The sequence below is a fragment of the Zalophus californianus genome, chromosome 8 (genome assembly GCF_009762305.2).
Source record: "Zalophus californianus isolate mZalCal1 chromosome 8, mZalCal1.pri.v2, whole genome shotgun sequence".
NCBI classification, from domain to species: domain Eukaryota; kingdom Metazoa; phylum Chordata; class Mammalia; order Carnivora; family Otariidae; genus Zalophus; species Zalophus californianus.
This window is the reverse complement of record NC_045602.1, coordinates 94,671,274-94,690,825: the sequence shown is the minus strand read 5'-3', so window position 1 is coordinate 94,690,825 and position 19,552 is coordinate 94,671,274. Positions and strand designations below refer to the sequence as shown.

General features: G+C 40.3%; 1 protein-coding gene across 4 annotated transcripts in view; it reads left to right on the top strand.

Annotated features, from left to right (window-relative positions):
• The window catches only part of CFAP61 (cilia and flagella associated protein 61), a 302,051-nt gene that overhangs the window by 226,245 nt on the left and 56,254 nt on the right, over positions 1 to 19,552 (top strand). For 3 of the 4 annotated variants that reach the window (XM_027623975.2, XM_027623973.2, XM_027623974.1), the window contains 2 exons: positions 12,856 to 13,183; positions 14,559 to 14,650. In XM_027623975.2, coding sequence (XP_027479776.1) covers positions 12,856 to 13,183; positions 14,559 to 14,650 — 420 coding nt within the window. Of the gene's footprint in view, positions 1 to 12,855; positions 13,184 to 14,558; positions 14,651 to 19,552 lie in introns of those variants that run through there. The other variant, XM_027623978.1, reaches the window with a different exon arrangement.

The window sequence follows — 19,552 nt, the reverse complement described above, 5'->3', positions numbered from 1 at the left end:
TGTTCAGCTGATGAGAGCGAGAGAAGAGAGACACAGAACTGTCTAAAGTTTTCTGTCTAGCTAGATGTTTGCTGACTTTATTGACTTCTTCAAAGAACCAGCTTTTGAGTTTACTAATTTTCTCTTGTCTGTCAGTTTTCTCTTTTCATTGATTTCTGCTCTTAACAATTATTTTCTTCTGCTTGCTTTGGATTTACTTTGCCCTTTTTCTAGTTCCTTAAGGTAGAACCTTAAGCCATTATTTATATACACATTTAAAGCTAATTTCTTCTGTGTTAGCTGTATCCCACAAGTTTTAATATGTTGAGTATTCATTATCATTTGGCTCAAAAAATATTTTCTAATCTCCTTTACGATTTCTTCTGTGACCCTTCGATAATGTAGAAGTGTGTTATTCTTAGATGTCATATTTTTATTGATTTCTAATTTAATATCATTGTGGTCACAGACATTCTGTATGATTTTAATCATTTATGATTTATTGAGACTTGTTTTATGTGCAAGCATATGGACTATCTTTGTGAACATATAAAGAATATATAGTTTGCCATTGTTGACTGTAGTGTAAATAACATTTTTTTAAATTGAAATGGAGTTGACACACAATGATGCTGCATTAGTTTCTGGTGTACAAGAGTGATTCCACATATAAGTAATGATTAGTTCAGTGTGGTTGACAGTGATGTTTGGATCTTCTTTGTCTTTATCAATATTTTTTGATATAGTTCTATCGATTGCCAAGAGAGATATTAATATCTCTTACTATTATTGTGGGATTTTCTATTTCTCCCTTCAATTCTGTTAATTTTTGCTTTCTGTCTTTTGAGGCTCTGTTATTAAGAACATGAACATTTGTAATTGTCATATCTGCCTCATTAACTGTGCTTTTTATCATTATGAAATGTGCCCCTTTATCTCTGGTAATATCATTTATTTTATTTTTTATTTTTTTATTATTTATTTTATTTTAAAGATTTTATTAATTTTACAGAGAGAGACACAGCGGAGAGGGTGACTCAATCATTAAGCGTCTGCCTTCGGCTCAGGTTCTGATCCCAGGGTCCTGGGATCAAGCCCCGCATCGGGCTCCCTGCTCCGTGGGAAGCCTGCTTCTCCCTCTCCCACTCCCCCTGCTTGTGTTCCTTCTCTCCACTGTGTCTCTCTCTGTCAAATTAATAAAATCTTTAAAAAATATATATATATATATCCTTTATTTTAAAGTTCCCTTTATCTGCTATCCTTCTTATGTTTACTGTTTGCATGGTTTATTTTTTCCATCAGTTTACTTTCCGTGTCCTTATATCTAAAGTGTCTCTTATAGGTATCATAAAGTAGATTTTCTTAGTATTTTCATTGCTGTGTAGCAAGTTTGACAGATTTAGCAAACTAAAACAGTATCCGTTTGTTAGCTCATAGATCTGCAGGTTGGAAGTCATGGTGTGATTGGCTTCTCTGCTCAGGGACTCTCAAGGCTCCAGGCTGTGCTCTAGCTGGAGCTTGTATCTTTGGTTGAATTTAGTTTATTGCAGCTGAGGATGGGAAGTCCCTGTTTCCTTGCTGCTCAGACAAGGTCCACTCTCCATTCTGAGAGGCCATCTACATTCCTTGCCACATGGCTCCTTCCATCTTCAAGCCAGCAACAGAGAGTCTCTCTCATGTCAAATCTCCCTCACACTTCACATCTTCTTTGGGACAAGCCTAGTGTCTTTTAAAGGGCTTACCTGATTAGGTCAGACCCAAAGAGCATATCTTAAAGTCAGCCATGCCATAGAACACCCCCTAATCATGGGGGTGATCCTCTCATCACAGTCCTAGTTCATGTTCACACCTAAAGGGAGGGGTGGGAATTTTGAGGACCAACTTAGAAATCTGCCTACCTCATGCTTTTCTATTCTTTCTGCCTTTTAATTGAAGTGTTTTACCACAAGTATTTAATGTAATTATTTATGTGGTTAGATTTAGGTCTACCATTTTGTTATTGGTTTACTGTTTGTCTCCTCTGCTTTTTGTTAGTCTATTCCCTTTGCCTGCTTTTTAAAAATTAGAGTATTTTTTAGTATTCTATTTCAATTGGCTTCTGGTGTATATCTTATTTTTTAGTGGTTGCTCTATGTATAATAATATACATCATTAATCTCTTACATTCTAGTTAGAGTAAATATTGCACCATTTCTCATAAAATATAAAAACCTTGCAACCATACAGTCCCTTCTCCCCACTTTCTGGACACCCTTTTCTGTTACATTTGATATGTATCTACACACATTGAAAAACCAACAAAAGTATAACTTTTGTTTTAAACAGTCATACATATTACAAAGAACTTAAGAAGAAAAATAGAATTTTACGCTTACCCAGATATTTTCCAATTTTATTGTTTTGTCTTCATTTCTGAAGATCCAAATTTCCATCCAATATAATCTCCTTTCACCCTGAACAACTTCCTATAGCACATACAATTGCAGGCCTGCTGGCAATGGATTCTCCAGTTTTCCTCTTTCTGAAAATATCTTTATTTTACCTTTGTTCTTGAAAGATATTTCCACTGGATATAGAATCATGGCCTGAGAGGTTGCTGTTTTTTGTTTTTTTGTTTTTCCTTTCAACACTTCTAAGATGTTTTTTCTATCATCTTCTGACATGGAAAAGTTTTGATTTAAGAAATCTGTCATCGTTCGGGGGGCGGAGCAAGATGGCTGAGGAGTAGGAGACCTGGATTTCGTCTGGTTTTAGGAATTAAGCTGAATGGGGATCAAACTATTCTGAACACTTACGAACTCAACAGGAGATCAAACAAGAGAGTAGCAACAACTCTCTGAACAGAGAAGCGACCACTTACTGGAAGGTAGGACGTGCGGAGAAGTGAATCCGAGGCAATATTTGGGAGGCTAGACAGCGGGGGAGGGGGCCTCCCTCGGCCGCTTCTGGCAAGTGATAGAGCCGCGGAACACAAAATCGGAACTTTTAGAAGTCGGCTCCGCTGAGGGACGTCGCTCCAGTGGCTAAGCGGGGGGTGGAACCCTAGCAGGACAGTGTGGTCTCAGGACCCTCAGGGTCACAGAAAGACTGGGGGTGCCTGAGTGCGGCAGAGCTCCCAGGTATCGGAGCAGGGAAGCAGGCTGCAGAGACGGAGCCGAGGTGCCGGCTCTCAGCTCGGGGTTGCCATAGACTGTGATCCGTGGCCCAGTCAGGCCACTGCTCCTCCAGCAGGGACCCAACAAGCGGCAGAGCCGGGAAGACTCCCCTTCCTCCACTGGGAGGAGCGGCGTGGGAGCGCACCACAGGGATCTGCTGGGTTTGGAGACTCCACATGGGGTCGGGTGCCAGAGATAGAAAGAAACACTCAGTCACAGGCTGGGTGAGCACAGAGTGTGGATGGAGACCGGGGAGACAGGAGTGACTGCTTTTCTCTGGGGGTGCACTGAGGAGTGGGGCCCCGAGTTCTCGGCTCCTCCGAGTGGAGATTGGGAGGCCACCATTTTCACCCTGGTCCTCCAAAGCTATGCCGAGAGCTTGCAGGGAACAAAAGCTCCTGAGAGCAAACCCTAGCAGCTTGCTTAGCCCCGTTGGACAAGGGTGGGGCAACTCCACCTCCACAAAGACATATGGGAACCACAGCAACAGGCCCCTCCCCCAGAAGATCAGCACGAACAGCCAGGAAGCCAAGACCAAGTTTACCAATCAAGGAGAACGGGAGAACTCCAGCCCTAGGGGAATACTGCACATAGAATTCATCGCTTTTTTTTACCATGATTCAGTAGTTTTTCAAAGTTAATTTTTTTAACTGTTTTTTTTTTTGAATTTTTCTTTTTCCCTTTTTCAACCAACATCTTATCAATCCCTTTTTTAAAAAAACATTTTTTATTGTTCATTTTTAAAGTCATATTTTATCCCTTCATAGTAGTTACCCTTATTTTTGGCATATATATATATATATAAGTTCTCTTTTAAAAATTTTGAGATACAGTTTCTCCTAACAGATCAAAATATACCCTAAATCACTAGTGCATGGCTTTGTTCTAGTCTCCTGCCTGATCACATTCTCTCCCTTTTTTTCCTTTTTTTTTAAATCTTCTTCTTTTTTCAAACAACTTCTTATCTTATCAATTCCTTTTATAAAATCTTTTATAATTTTCATCTTTACAGTCATCTTCCATCCCTTCATTGTATCAACCCTTATTTTGTACATATATAAGTCCTTCTTCCTTTAAAATTTAGGAGGCACTTTTTTCTAATAGACCAAAATATGCCCAAAATCTAGTGTGTGACACTAATCTATGCCCTAGCCTGATCATATTTGATCATATTCTTTTTTTTGTATTGTTCTGTTTTTGTTTTTATCTTTTTCTTTTTTTTTTCTCTTTCTTTTTTCTTTCTTGCCCTTTCTTTTCCCCTGGTTTCAGGTCTTTTCTGATTTGTTTAGAGTATATTTGCTGGGGACGTTCTTAACCTGTTAGCATTTTGTTCTCATTCAACTATTCAACTCTGGACAAAATGACAAGACGAAGAAAATCACCTCAGCAAAAAGAACAAGAGGTAGTACCATCTGCCAGGGACCTACTCAATACGGACATTAGTATGATGTTGGACCTAGAGTTCAGAATCATGACTTTAAAGATACTAGCTGGGCTTGAAAAAAGCGTGGAAGTTATTAGAGAAACTCTTTCTGGAGAAATAAAAGAACTCAAATCTAACCAAGTCGAAATCAAAAAGGCTATTAATGAGGTGCAATCAAAAATGGGGGCACTAACTGCTAGGATAAATGAGGCAGAAGAGAGAATCAGCGATATAGAAGACCAAATGATGGAAAATAAAGAGGCTGAGAAAAAGAGAGATAAACAACTACAGGATCACGAGGGCAGAATTCGAGAGATAAGCGATACGATAAGACGAAACAACATTAGAATAATTGGGATCCCAGAAGAAGAAGAAAGAGAGAGAGGGGCAGAAGGTATATTGGAGCAAATAATAGCAGAGAACTTCCCTAATGTGAGGAAGGAAACAGGAATCAAAATCCAGGAGGCACAGAGAACCCCTCTCAAAATCAATAAAAATAGGTCAACACCCTGACATCTAATAGTAAAACTGATGAGTCTCAGAGACAAAGAGAAAACCCTGAAAGCAGCTCGGGAGAAGAGATATGTAACCTACAATGTTAGAAATATTAGATTGGCAACAGACCTATCCACAGAGACCTGGCAGGCCAGAAAGGACTGGCATGATATCCTCAGAACACTAAATGAGAAAAATATGCAGCCAAGAATACTATATCCAGCTAGGCTGTCATTGAAAATAGAAAGAGAGATAAAAATCTTCCAGGACAAACAAAAACTAAAGGAATTGGCAAACACAAAACCAGCCCTACAAGAAATCTTGAAAGGGGTCCTCTAAGCAAAGAGAGAGACTAAAAGCAGCATAGATCAGAAAGGAACACAGACAATATACAATAACAGTCACCTTACAGGCAATAAAATGGCACTAAATTCATATCTTTCAATAGTTACCCTGAATGTAAATGGGCTAAATGCCCCAATCAAAAGACACAGGCTATCAGATTGGATTAAAAAAACAAGACCCATCAATATGCTGTCTGCAAGAGGCTCATTTTAGACCCAAAGACACCCCCAGATTGAAAGTGAAGGGGTGGGAAACCATTTACCATGCTAATGGACACCAAAACAAAGCTGGGGTGGCAATCCTGATATCAGACGAATTAGATTTTAAAACAAAGAGTGTAATAAGAGATGAAGAAGGACACTATATCCTACTTAAAGGTCTATCCAACAAGAAGATCTAACAATTGTAAATATCTATGCCCCTAACATGGGAGCAGCCAATTATATAAGGCAATTAATAACAAAAACAAAGAAACACATTGACAACAATACAATAATAGTGGGGGACTTTAACACCCCCCTGACTGAAATGGACAGATCATCTAAGCAAAAGATCAACAAGGAAATAAAGACTTTAAATGACACACTGGACCAAATGGACTTCCCAGACATATTCAGAACATTCCATCCCAAACAACAGAATACACATTCTTCTCTAGTGCCCATGGAACATTCTCCAGAATTGATCACATCCTAGGTCACAAATCAGGTCTCCACCGGTACCAAAAGATTGGGATCTTTCCCTGCATATTTTCAGACCACAATGCTTTGAAACTAGAACTCAATCACAAGAGGAAAGTCGGAAAGAACTCAAATACATGGAGGCTAAAGAGCATCCTACTAAAGAATGAATGGGTCAACCAGGAAATTAAAGAAGAATTAAAAAAATTCATGGAAACCAATGAAAATGAAAACACAACTGTTCAAAATCTTTGGGATACAGCAAAGGCAGTCCTGAGAGGAAAGTATCTAGCAATACAAGCCTTTCTCAAGAAACAAGAAAGGTCTCAAATACACAACCTAACCCTACACATAAAGGAGCTAGAGAAAGAACAGCAAATAAAGCCTAAACCCAGCAGGAGAAGAGAAATCATAAAGATCAGAGCAGAAATCAATGAAATAGAAACCAAAAGAACAGTAGAACAGATCAACAAAACTAGGAGCTGGTTCTTTGAAAGAATTAAGAAGATTGATAAACCCCTGGCCAGACTGATCAAAAAGAAAAGAGAAATGACCCAAATAAATAAAATCATGAATGAAAGAGGAGAGATCACAACCAACACCAAAGAAATACAAACAATTATAAGAACATATTATGAGCAACTCTATGCCAGCAAATAAGATAACCTGGAAGAAATGGGTGCATTCCTAGAGAGGTATCAACTACCAAAATTGAACCAGGAAGAAATAGAACACCTGAACAGACCTATAACCACTAAGGAAATTGAAGCAGTCATCAAAAATCCCCCAACAAAGAAAAGCCCAGGGCCAGACGGCTTCCCAGGGGAATTCTATCGGACATTTAAAGAAGAATTGATACCTATTCTCCTGAAACTGTTCCAATAAATAGAAAGGGAAGGAAAACTTCCAAACTCATTTTATGAGGCCACCATTACTTTGATCCCAAAACCAGACAAAGACCCCATCAAAAAGGAGAATTGCAGACCAATATCCTTGATGAACATGGATGCAAAAATTCTCACCAAAATACTAGCCAACAGGATCCAACAATACATTAAAAGGATTATTCACCATGCCCAACTGGGATTTATCCCTGGGCTGCAAGGTTGGTTCAACATCCGCAAATCAGTCAACGTAATACAATACATTAACAAAAGAAAGAACAAGAATCATATGATCCTCTCAATAGATGCAGAAAAAGCATTTGACAAAGTACAGCATCCTTTCTTGATCAAAACTCTTCAGAGTATAGGGATAGAGGGTACCTATCTCAATACCATAAAAGCCATCTATGAAAAATCTACAGCAAATATCATTCTTAATGGGGAAAAGCTGAGAGCCTTTCTCCTAAGGTCAGAAACGCAGCAGGAATGTCCACTCTCACCACTGCTATTCAACATAGTATTAGAAGTCCTAGCCACAGCAATCAGACAACAAAAAGTAATCAAAGGCATCCAAATCGGCAAGGAGGAAGTCAAACTCTCACTCTTTGCAGATGATGTGATACTGTATGTGGAAAACCCAAAAGACTCCACCCCAAAACTGCTAGAACTCATCCAGGAATTCAGTCAAGTAGCAGGATATAAAATCAATGCACAGAAACAAGTGGCATTCCTATACACCAACAACAAGACAGAAGAGAGACAAATCAAGGAGTCGATCCCATTTACAATTGCACCCAAAACCATTAGATACCTAGGAATAAATTTAACCAAAGAGGCAAAGGATCTGTACTCAGAAAACTATAAAATACTCATGAAAGAAATTGAAGAAGACACAAAGAAATGGAAAAACGTTCCATGCTCATGGATTGGAAGAACAAACATTGTGAAGATGTCAATGCTACCTAGAGCAATCTATACATTCAGTGCTATCCCCATCAAAATACCATCCACTTTTTTCAAAGAAATGGAACAAATAATCCTAAAATTTGTATGGAACCAGAAGAGACCCCGAATAGCCAGAGGAATATTGAAAAAGAAAAGCAAAGCTGGCGGCATCACAATTCCGGACTTCCAGCTCTATTACAAAGCTGTCATCATCAAGACAGTATGGTACTGGCACAAAAACAGACGCATAGATCAATGGAACAGAATAGGGAGCCCAGAAATGGACCCTCAACTCTATGGTCAACTCATCTTTGAGAAAGCAGGAAAGAATGTCCAGTGGAAAAAAGACAGTCTCTTCAACAAATGGTGTTGGGAAAATTGGACAGCCACATGCAGAAGAATGAAACTGGACCATTTCCTTACACCACACACAAAAATAGACTCCAAATGGTTGAAAGACCTAAATGTGAGACAGGAGTCCATCAAAGTCCTAAAGGAGAACACAGGTGACAACCTCTTTGACCTCAGCCGCAGCAACTTCTTCCTAGAAACATCGCCAAAGGCAAGGGAAGCCAGGGCAAAAATGAACTCTTGGGATTTCATCAAGATAAAAAGCTTTGCACAGCAAAAGAAACAGTCCACAAAACCAAAAGACAACGGACAGAATGGGAGAAAATATTTGCAAATGACATATCAGATAAAGGGCTAGTATCCAAAATCTATAAAGAACTTATTAAACTCAAAACCCAAAGAACAAATAATCCAATCAAGAAGAGGGCAGAAGACATGAAGAGACATTTTTCCAAAGAAGACATCCAAATGGCCAACAGGCACATGAAAAAGTGCTCAAAATCGCTTGGCATCAGGGAATTCCAAATCCAAACCTCCATGAGTTACCACCTCACACCAGTCAGAATGGCTAAAATTAACAAGTCAGGAAGCGACCAATGTTGGCAGGGATGCGGAGAAGGGGGAACCCTCCTACACTGCTGGTAGGAATGCAAGCTGGTGCAACCATTCTGGAAAACAGTATGGAGGTTCCTCAAACAGTTGAAAATAGAGCTACCATATGATCCAGCAATTGCACTACTGGGTATTTACCACAAAGATACAAATGTAGGGATCCGAAGGGGTACGTGCACCCCGATGTTTATAGCAGCAATGTCCACAATAGCCAAACTGTGGAAAGAGCCAAGATGTCCATCGACAGATGAATGGATAAAGAAGAAGTGGTATATATACACAGTGGAATATTATGCAGCCATCAAAAGGAATGAGATTTTGCCATTTGCAACGATGTGGATGGAACTGGAGGGGATTATGCTGAGTGAAATAAGTCAATCAGAGAAAGACATGTATCATATGACCTCACTGATATGAGGAATTCTTAATATCAGGAAACAAACTGAGTGTTGCTGGAGTGGTGGGGGGTGGGAGGGATGGGGTGGCTGGGTGATAGACATTGGGTAGGGTATGTGCTATGGTGAGCGCTGTGAATTGTGCAAGACTGTTGAATCACAGATCTATACTTCTGAAACAAATAATGCAACATATGTTAAGAAAAAAGAATAAGAAGAAGATAGCAGGAGGGGAAGAATGAAGGGGAGTAAGTCGGAGGGGGAGACGAACCATGAGAGACTATGGACTCTGAAGAACAAACTGAGGGTTCTAGAGGGGAGCGGGGTGAGGGGATAGGTTAGCCTGGTGATGGGCATTAAAGAGGGCACATTCTGCGTGGAGCACTGGGTGTTATGCACAAACAATGAATCATGGAACACTACATGAAAAACTAATGATGTAATGTATGGTGATTAACATAACAATAAAAAATTAAAAAAAAAAGAAATTTGTCATCTTTCAAACCATTATTTCCCTGTATTTAGTGTGTCATTTCCCCCTGGATGCTTTTAGAGTTTTCTCTTTATCTTTAGTTTCCAGCAGCTTGATGTTGTTGGGGTTCCATGTTTATTTTGTCTCAAAGCATGGTTTTTCTTGAATTTATTATCTTGTTAGAGTTCATTGTTTAGAATCCATACACTTATAACTTTTGTTAAATTTTACCAAGGTCTTGGCCATTATTTCTTGCTTCATTCTTCTCTCCTCTCCTCCTTGGACTCCAATCACATATCTGTTAGACTTTTTCTTGTTGCATGGGTCTTTAAGGCCCTATTCATTTGTTTCAATCTCTTTGTTTCTTCTCTCTCTAGTCTTCACATTGAGTAATTTCTATTGATGTAACTTCAAGTTCGCTGACTCTTTCTTCTACCATCTTTATTCTTCTACTAGTATATAAAGTGACTATAGTCTAGCCTCTTTCCACCAAAATAAGGAAAATTACCCTCATACTGGTCATTGTTCCAAGTGTCTACTGCCCTACACCGTCTATCTCCTTTTAAATGCTCATTGGAATCTTTGGGTAATAGTTTTTGTACTTTGACCAGAGTTTATAGTTATATCAGTTAGAGGATTAGTCTGAGGGGATTACACCATTATACCAGAAACAGAACTCTTGAATTGGTATTTTGGACTCACATTAATACCTTGCTTCCTTCTGCCCAGTGGTAGTGCCTTCTGGGTACCCACCAGATGCTCCAGCCTCCCACTGGCTGCCTCCCTTTTCTACACAGCATTCATTACCGTCTGAAATCCTCTGCCTGTGAGGGTGATGACTTTGTTGGTGTCCATCTCTCCAATTAAATTATAAACTCTGTGTTTATCCTCTTCACCAAGAAGTTCTTCGAGCCTAACATGGGAAGTGTTTGTGTAAATGCATCATGAATGAGGTTTATCAGATCACTGACTCCTGATTTGCTAACCAGGGAGTTTTGCTCTCCCTAATCAGAATTATAAATAAAAGTACTCTTAAATATTAATTCAGAACAACATTAATGTGGCCAGATATTTCTACTTCATATTTTTATCCAGTATTGTAATGTTAAGTTGGCATTAAAGGAGTGCATGTGTTGCACTTGAGAGGTTTGTAACTTAGAACACATGTTCCCTTGAACTGTGTTAGATTTACTTATTCAGTTTTCAGTCTGGTTCACAAACTCCTATGAAATCCCCAGTGTAACAAAACTGTGAATACCTACACCAAAACAATATAATACTATTGCAGTACCAATAATCTTTAAAATCTGGGAAAATAAGAAATAATATATTTAAAATGCAACTTAATTAAAAGTAGACTTAATTAGGAAAGAACTGGGTAGGTAGAAGAACTTTTGTGTGGATGCTGAAGGGGGCTCCTGAGTATTTTCAAGGACTCAAGAGGTTGATGATACTCTTTTTCGTGTATAATTTCAATTTAAATCAAATGGCTTTCCAAATTTTTATATGAGTGAGAGATCTAGTTTTATAGTGATGGGAACAGAGTGGAGGAGAGAAAAAAGAGTAGAGAGACAGAAAGATCCAGAGTCAGAGAGAGACTCAGAAAAATGTATTTTCCTGTGGTCACTGAGTAAGAGTTATAAAACAGAACAAATTCTAAAGAGACTTGAAGAAGCTGCCTGGGGTGGGAGTAACTGGGATAGGGTTAGATGGCTGAATGAATAGAGACAGGGAAAAGAGCAAAGGCCCTAGGAGCTCCCTGAGGGAGAACAAAGGACATCACAGAGATGACAGCTCCGAGTCCAATGCTGTCCAATAGAACTGATGGAAGTTGTCCATATCTGTGCTGTTCAGTATGGCAGCTACTAGCCAATTATAGCTTTTGGGCATTTAAAATAGGTACTACAATTGAGGATCTGGATTTTTAATTTTGTTTAATTTTAATTAATTTAGATTTAAATGTATATAGTCACACATGACCAGTGGCTACTGTAGGATCATTCATCATTCATGCACCATTCATGGGCATAGGAAAAGGCTATGGAAGAGAAGTATCTCTGGCCCAAGACAGCTAATGTCTGTACATAATAGGTAAGTGAGGTGCATAAAGCAGGCATGTGAAGGAAGCAGGGAGTATGATGTCAATCAGTAAGGATGAGGACCCATGTCATATGTTCATTTTTTAGCAGGCTTTTAATAAGGTGGCAAACTATATTTAGGTAAAGATAAAAATGACTAAACTATTTCAATGAAACTGGAAACTTAAAAACAACTAACTTGGACTGCCTTAATGACTTTCAACATCACTATGGAAGAAGATAATACAGATAAGCTCAAGGTAGCATTGAAATTTGGGCAGAGAATGGAGGGGGCATACAGGTCACTTCTAAGGAGTGTGCAGAGGTGTTTTGGGTGCCTCTATAGCATGGTGCCTGTCACAAGTTAGGCACCCCATAAATATTTACTGAATGACTGTCTTCCATGCCAGGGCAGGAATGAACAAGGCAGGAGCCCAGACCTGGTAGATACTGGGGCTGATGGGGCTTTCATCCTTTCTGGGGCATCCTTCAGGGATGGGCTTTCTGGGTTTAAAAAGGCAGGAACAAGGCAATCTGAAGATTCAAGACTGAATGAGGTGACCCCAAGAAGGAACCTGGAGAAACTTAAGTGTCAGACACAAGAAAAGGAAAATAGAAGAAGGCTGAGATAGAGCTATTCAAAATATAGGCAAATGAGGGGAAAGTGGTGTCTCTATGGATGTAAACCTCCTTACAGGGGAAAAAAAATACTTTTCTGAGAGATACTCCATCACTTGGCATTCTTCTTTCCACTGGATGTCTAAATTGAGTGATTACAAGAAAGAGTGATATTAGGTATCTTAATTTGTTCTTCATACCAAAGACAGACTCTCTCCCTCTGTCTGTCCATCTGTCTGTCTCTCTCTCCATACACACACACACCACACCATTATGACATTTTAGTAGAGTAAACGTTGTTGTTGTTTTGGTTTGGTTTTTTGTATGCCCCCAATAATAAGGTGCTCTGCAGACTATTCACATTCTTGAGAGTGTAAAATGAAGAGTGATAACTGAGTAATAACATGAGTGTTTGCTTTGTAGATGTTCTTCAGCTTCTGTGAGAAGAATGTGGATTATGAAACATTTAAAGCACTCAATGATGCATGTCTTGTCTATGACGGCCGACTTGTGATTGATACCAACTTCCACACCAATGACATAGCCATCAGAGCTGCTGGCTCCCTCACCAAATTCTCCAATAAATATTACTCAAATGAGTGGACTCATAGCAGCTTCAGTTCCAAAGAAATTGGCTTCCAGCTGGCAGCAGCTATGCTCAGTCTCTTTGACCCGACCCTTGAACCTGTGACTGAGCCACCAGCTGATCTTGACCGACTCATCCCCATGTACAAGGGAGCCAAGATCCAAGGTGTGTAGTAGGCCACCTTCTTCCCTCTGATGAAGCCACATTGGATCTGGGTCAGTGCTTAGGGCAGCCCTCCATGTTTGTCTTAGGCTTGGTGAGGAGGCTCCTCTGTCTCTCAGTGGATTTGCACAGAGACAGAGGAAAGCTCAATCTCATTTTTAAACATTTATTATGGACCTGGCATTTTATTGTAGTCCTTTGTATTTTGAGCATGCAGTATGGATCACATCATAACTGCGGTCCCCATTTTACAGGAATGTAAAGAGAGACTGGGAGCAATCAGTAACTTGCCCAAAGGTTACTCACAACTGGTTAGTGGAGCAATGCCCTGACATCTTGCTAAACTTTTGTTCTCACTATAAGCTCAGAGATAAGGAAACCCTTCCAAGCATCCCAGGCCTTGGCCTCTTATCTAGATGAATAAGCCAAACCATTCACAACTGTAAAAACATCCACTTTCATCCTCTAAGCCATATTGATCCCTAAGGAGATCATCATATGAGTAATAGAGGATTTCTTTGTGTTTGGCTGATGTTCATATCTTTGAAAGTAGTGTCTTTGAATCTTGTGGACCTTCTACCACAAAATGCACATATTTACAAAATTGTAAGTTCATTTCCAGGAGGTTGATGGACCAATCTCTAAAGCCATCCATGGACCCCCTAGGGTGTCCATGGACCCTAACCCAGTAAACAGAACATGAGATAAAGAGACACAAGCCCTGCATACCAGTCCTTGTCATTTTCTACCTAACTAAATGGACTCCGATAGATCCTGCTCTGTGTCTCACTTTGGATTGAGAACTTAGGAAAGGTGGTGGCCATGGGAAAAGAAGAGAAGTGATGGGTGTCAAAGACCAGAATTAGATCAAGCTCATACTATGGGACAAGCTAGAAAGAGTAAGGATTTCATAATGATAATTTTCTAAAGTATTGAACAAGAACTTTGTTGATTTTCCTTAATAACATCCACTTTAATATTTTGGTTACATAGTGAAAGAGTGACAGGGAATGAGAATATCACTGCAACATTTAAGGCCTCCGTAGGTCTTGGTCTGGCTTTGGCAGGCATAGGTTAGAGTGCCGGGGGTTATGGGAAATCACAGTATACCCAGGATTGGGTTGGCACGTCTTCCTGGGGCATTGCTGGCTATATTATGGGCTATAGTGGCACATTCACATTGATTTTGTTAAATAACATCAATCTCAGGGAGTTTCTTGCTAATACTAGTACTTTAGGGGGATAGTTTGAGTAGTATACACCATGGTAGGCATCTCTGTTTAGCCTATGTCCTATGTGCTATATACAGATATATAAACTCCATTACCACTTCATTAACAACTAAATTAAAATCTGGAAAATCTGCCATTTCCTATAGGAGGCATTCTTCCTGGGTCTTACCATTATCTGCATATTGCCAAACCTGCCATTCCAACTCCCTTAGAGGTACAAATGGCCCAGCCTAATTTTGTAAGTATTATTCCTGAATTTCATTTTACTTTCAAATATAACACTTTGTTTACAGGGGGATGAAATTCTCTATTCAGAGTCTTTAGTATAATGTACTGGTTCATCAGAAAAACCACTGTGGTAGCCAGCTCCCAAGATGGCCCCATGATTCTTGCCCTTTGGTATTCTTGCCCTTGTGTGGTCCCCTCCCACATGAAATAGGGCAGGATATTATGGAAATGACAGTGTGTGACTTCTAAGGCTAAGTCATGAAAGGTATTACAGCTCCAAATTGCACCCTCCTGGATCACTTACTGCCGTGTGGTGAGGTCACCCAGGCCACCAATTGGAGAGGCCTATGTGGTAAGGAATTGAGGATTCCTGTACCAGCCATTAGCAATTTATCAGTCATGTGAGGGAGCTGCCTTGGACGTGGAGCCTCCAGCCCCAGTCAAGGCTTCAGATGATGTGGCCCCAGCAGACATCTTTACTATAAACCTATAGGAGACCTTGAGCCAGAGTCCCCCAAGCTAAGCTGCTCCTAATTTCTGACTCCCAAACATTGAGGTAATAGTTTATTGTTGTTTTAAGACATTAAGTATTTTTTAATAGAATATTTTCTAGAGCAGGCTTAGGTTCACAGCAAAATGGAGAGGAAAGTACCAAGATTTCCCAGGTACCCCATCTCCATTTACACATAACCTCTTCAGTGATCAACACCCCCACCAGAGTGGTATATTTGTTACCATGGATGAATTTACATCAACACCTTATTGTCACCCAAAGTCCACAGTTTACTTTAGGGTTCACTCTTGATGTTAAACATTCTATGTGTTTGGGCAAATGTATAATGATGTGTCCACCATTACATTGTCATACAGAGTAGTTTCATGGCTCTAAAATTCCTATGTTCTGTGCCTATTCATCTTTCCCTCCCCACAACCTCCGGCAACCATTGATCTTTTCACCGTCTCTATAGTTTTGCCTTTTCCAGAATGTCATATAGTTGGACTCATACAGTATGATTTCAGATTGCTGCTTTCACTTAGTAATGTGCCTTTGTTTCCTCCATGTCTTTTTATGGCTTGATAAGGAATTTCCTTTTAGTGCTGAATAATATTCCATTGTCTGGATAGAACACAAATTATTTATCCATTCGCCTGCTGAAGGACAGTAAGTTGCTAAGTTTTGAGGTAATCTGTGATGCACCAAGAGGTAACTAACCACTTTTGTGGCAATGTACAAATACATTGCTTAGGGTCTGGGATGTCTATCCAGAGCCCATTGTTCTCCCACTCTGCCTGAATTACCCTGGAAGGGCCATCCAGGAAAAGTAGAAGCTGTGGGGTGGGATACCCCCGGGGTTCAAGGTAACTAGAAAGGACGCAGTGTGGTTGGTCAGTCGGCAACCTCCTCAGATTAGATCATCTGGCAGATGGTCCCAAACTGGTGTTTGCTGTCATTTGGGGGTGGCCTTTCTGATGTGTCATGTTTGCTTTTTTGTCAGTGAGGCAGACACTAAGTTGCCTATTTTCTTTTTTTTTAAAGATTTTATTTATTTATTTGACAGAGAGAAAGATAGCAAGAGCAGGAACACAAGCAGAGGGAGTAGGAGAGGGAGAAGCAGGCTTCCCACTGAGCAGGGAGCCCAATGCAGGGCTCAATTCCAGGACCCTGGGATCCTGACTTGAGCCGAAGGCAGACACTTAACGGCTGAGCCACCCAGGTGCCCAGTGTAAGTTGCCTATTTTCTTATCCTGAATATTTAACAGGCTGACCAATGTAAAATAAACACATTTCCCAGATTTCCTTGAGAATAGGGTTAGCCTTGTGGCAGGTTTTGGCCAATGAGATGTAAGTAGAAGCTGTTAGAAAATTCCTTTAAGGGAGGTAGACTCAAAATGGCACAGGCTATTTGCCTCTCATCTTTCTCCCTTCTGGAAATCAGAATCCCCACTCTTCCTTGTACTTCCCCTGGACTTTAGCAAGTTACCAACTTCTCTGTATTTCTGGTCCTATTAGGGATCACAAATAAAGTAACAGTGCCTTTAAGGAACAAAACAGGTAATTAGTCAGTGGTGGATGTTGTCAATTACAGTTCCAGATAAATAATGAAACCTGGTTCTTGCAGGGGAAGGATAGATGTTATGTATTTAAAACTTATTTCCGTTGGGTTTCTGCCAGATTCTTTTAGGTGTATCCTGTATACATGGTCTGATTCCAGATTTTCTTGCAAATAAAGAAAAGATCATAGAGAATAGTGTTATGCTGTCTATTGCAGTATAATAGAATTTAGCAACATGAAATGGCCATTTGATTCTGCTCACAGATTCTGTGGGTCAGGAATTTGGACAGGACACAGCGGGAATGGCTTTCCACCCCACGGTGTCTGGAGCCTCAGCTGGGAAGACTGGAAGATTTGTTGTGACTCAGTGGGCAGATCCTCTGAAGGCTTGTACTCACCTGGGCTGGGAGGACTCAGTCACGGGGAGTGCTGACCAGAGCATCACACCTGTGCTATCCTGGTTGCCTGGGCTTCCTCACAGCACGGTAGCCTCAGAGTAGTCAGACTTCTTATGTGATGGCTCAGGGCTCTGAGTGCAAGTGGAGTGGCAGTGCCTCTTATGACCACAGTCACACAGTGTCACTTCCCCACACCATCTGTTGAAGCAATCACAGACTACCGGGATTGACGAAGAGAGGACATAGAGATCATATCTCAATGGGAAGAGTGTCAAGGTCATATTGCAGATGAGTATGTGGGATGGGGGACATTGTTGTGGCCATCTTTGGAAAATACAATCTGCTACCGATGACGTGGGGCATTAGATAGATAGGATGAAGCCCAGATGTTGTGTTCAGAGGCTGAGCACTTTGGTCATCGGAGATAAATAACTGGACTCAAATATTAGGTTCAAGAGCTAGAAAATATTGGACTTGGTTTCAGACAGAACCAGATTCTTCAAGGACACTGTGTGATTTCCTCAATGCAGTGTGATTTATTTATGAACCCCTGGCCCTCTCTCTGAATAAAGTCGGAGGAGGTTTTTAATAAAAACCCCCTTAAAAAGGGATTTTTTAAAAAAGATAATGAGTTTTAATAAGAATGCAACTTAAATAGATTCTTTGGCTGGTGCTATGACAGTGTTTGAAACAGGACCCCTGACTTTAATTAACCATTTTGCCAGGTGGGCTTCCTTTTTAATTAGTACAGAAGATCTAAACAGATTTTTTCCATTTTATTCTCCAAGAAAAAAAATGTAGGATGGTTCCATGGCAATCTTTTGGGGTTGGAATTAATTTGATTAAGTAAAATTGTTGCCAAAATGGTCAGGCAGTCACCTAAATATAACCAATTGATTGAGAATGGAGCCCATCGAACAATATTTCACTAGAGAAATGAATTGCTATTCTTACAATAAATGTAGTGCAGATGAATTTTACCAGACTTTTATAGCACTCACTAATTGGAATATTTAAGTAAGAAGACACTTTAGTAATTCATGAGCTCTCTGAGAGGTAACCTGACAAAAAGAAGAAAGGGGACCCCTACATAATAAACTAATTTACAGATTCCAGTCCACATGCTTTGTTGGCTTATACACCATGGAATAAAGAAATTTGTCACAACAAATTCTGCCTTGGATACCATCAAATTTTAAAATTGTGTGTTCATCACGAGAGCTGGGGACTTGATTTCTTGCACACCAAGTCTGATTACTCCTGTGTCTTCCATTTGGCATGAATTCCAGAGCCATCTTCCAACCTTTGTCAAAATCATAAAGAACTCAAAAGGATAATTGTATTCAGGAAAAAGGAAGGGGGAAAAATACTACACCAGAACCAGTTACTCCGCCAAAATCTTAAATTCAAGATCCACGCTTCAAAAAAAAAAAAAAGATCCACATTTCCTAACAATAAAGGAAGCAACTAGACACATCCCACAAAATTGGAAAGTGTATGAAATCATCATCATTACCTCAAAATGCCTTATGGGGTGGCAGGGCTGGAAGCTGCCTCAAGCCATCCTTTTGTGGAGTGATTTTCTGTGACGATAGGCAGAAAGAGTTCTGGACTTCACTGGATTTTCCTAGTCTGTCAGTAACTGTGACTAGGAATGACCTAGGAAATTCAGATAAGTCTGCCTGGCCCTATCAGAGTAATTTGTGTCTGAGAAGCCCATCTGTAGATGGCTTGTCTTTAATGTCAATGAAAAATATTTCAATGCATTCCACATTCCCAGAACAGCCCCCTGGTTATGCTAACACAGTGCCAGATCTCATTAAAATGGACAAAATTACTTCCATAGTTGAGATTAGCTCTCATAGCACAGCATGGTCATTTTGTTCCACTACAGTATGGCTGCTTTCTGCCCTCTTAAAGCCCTCATAGCTATAATGTGCGAAGACATACAGAGGCAACCCAAAGATTGTCATTCAATCTTTAAATTAAAAAATAAGACCAAACAACCCCCAACAGATACCATGACAAGAAATCATTGAAAACGATGCTGACTCTATCACCCTCCTGTGGAGCAACTTCAGCTCTGCAAAAACTTGTCAAGACACCACCAACTAAGTTACTGTGGTCCTTGTGTTGAGGTGCTCAGCCTTGGCCAAATCAGTCCCCCTAAACTAAGAGTCCTCATGAGCAGAAGTGAAATGCTTTGCAAAGTCACAGTCTGTCATATGGGTGGTTCACAGGGTATGCCCCTTTGATGCCTGGGTTTCCTTCCTTAATCCCTTAGCTTAAAGAAATCTTAAAGAGAAGGTGGAGGGACCAAGACCTTGTGGGGTTGTGGACTCTGCCCTCCAGTGAGCCCTGGGGACACCTGGCACTAAATCTATGCCGGAGCTCTTGGCAGTGGCCCCTCTCCTGGACCCCACAGCTGCCCTACCACCGAGGCCAGGGAGCAGCCCCTCC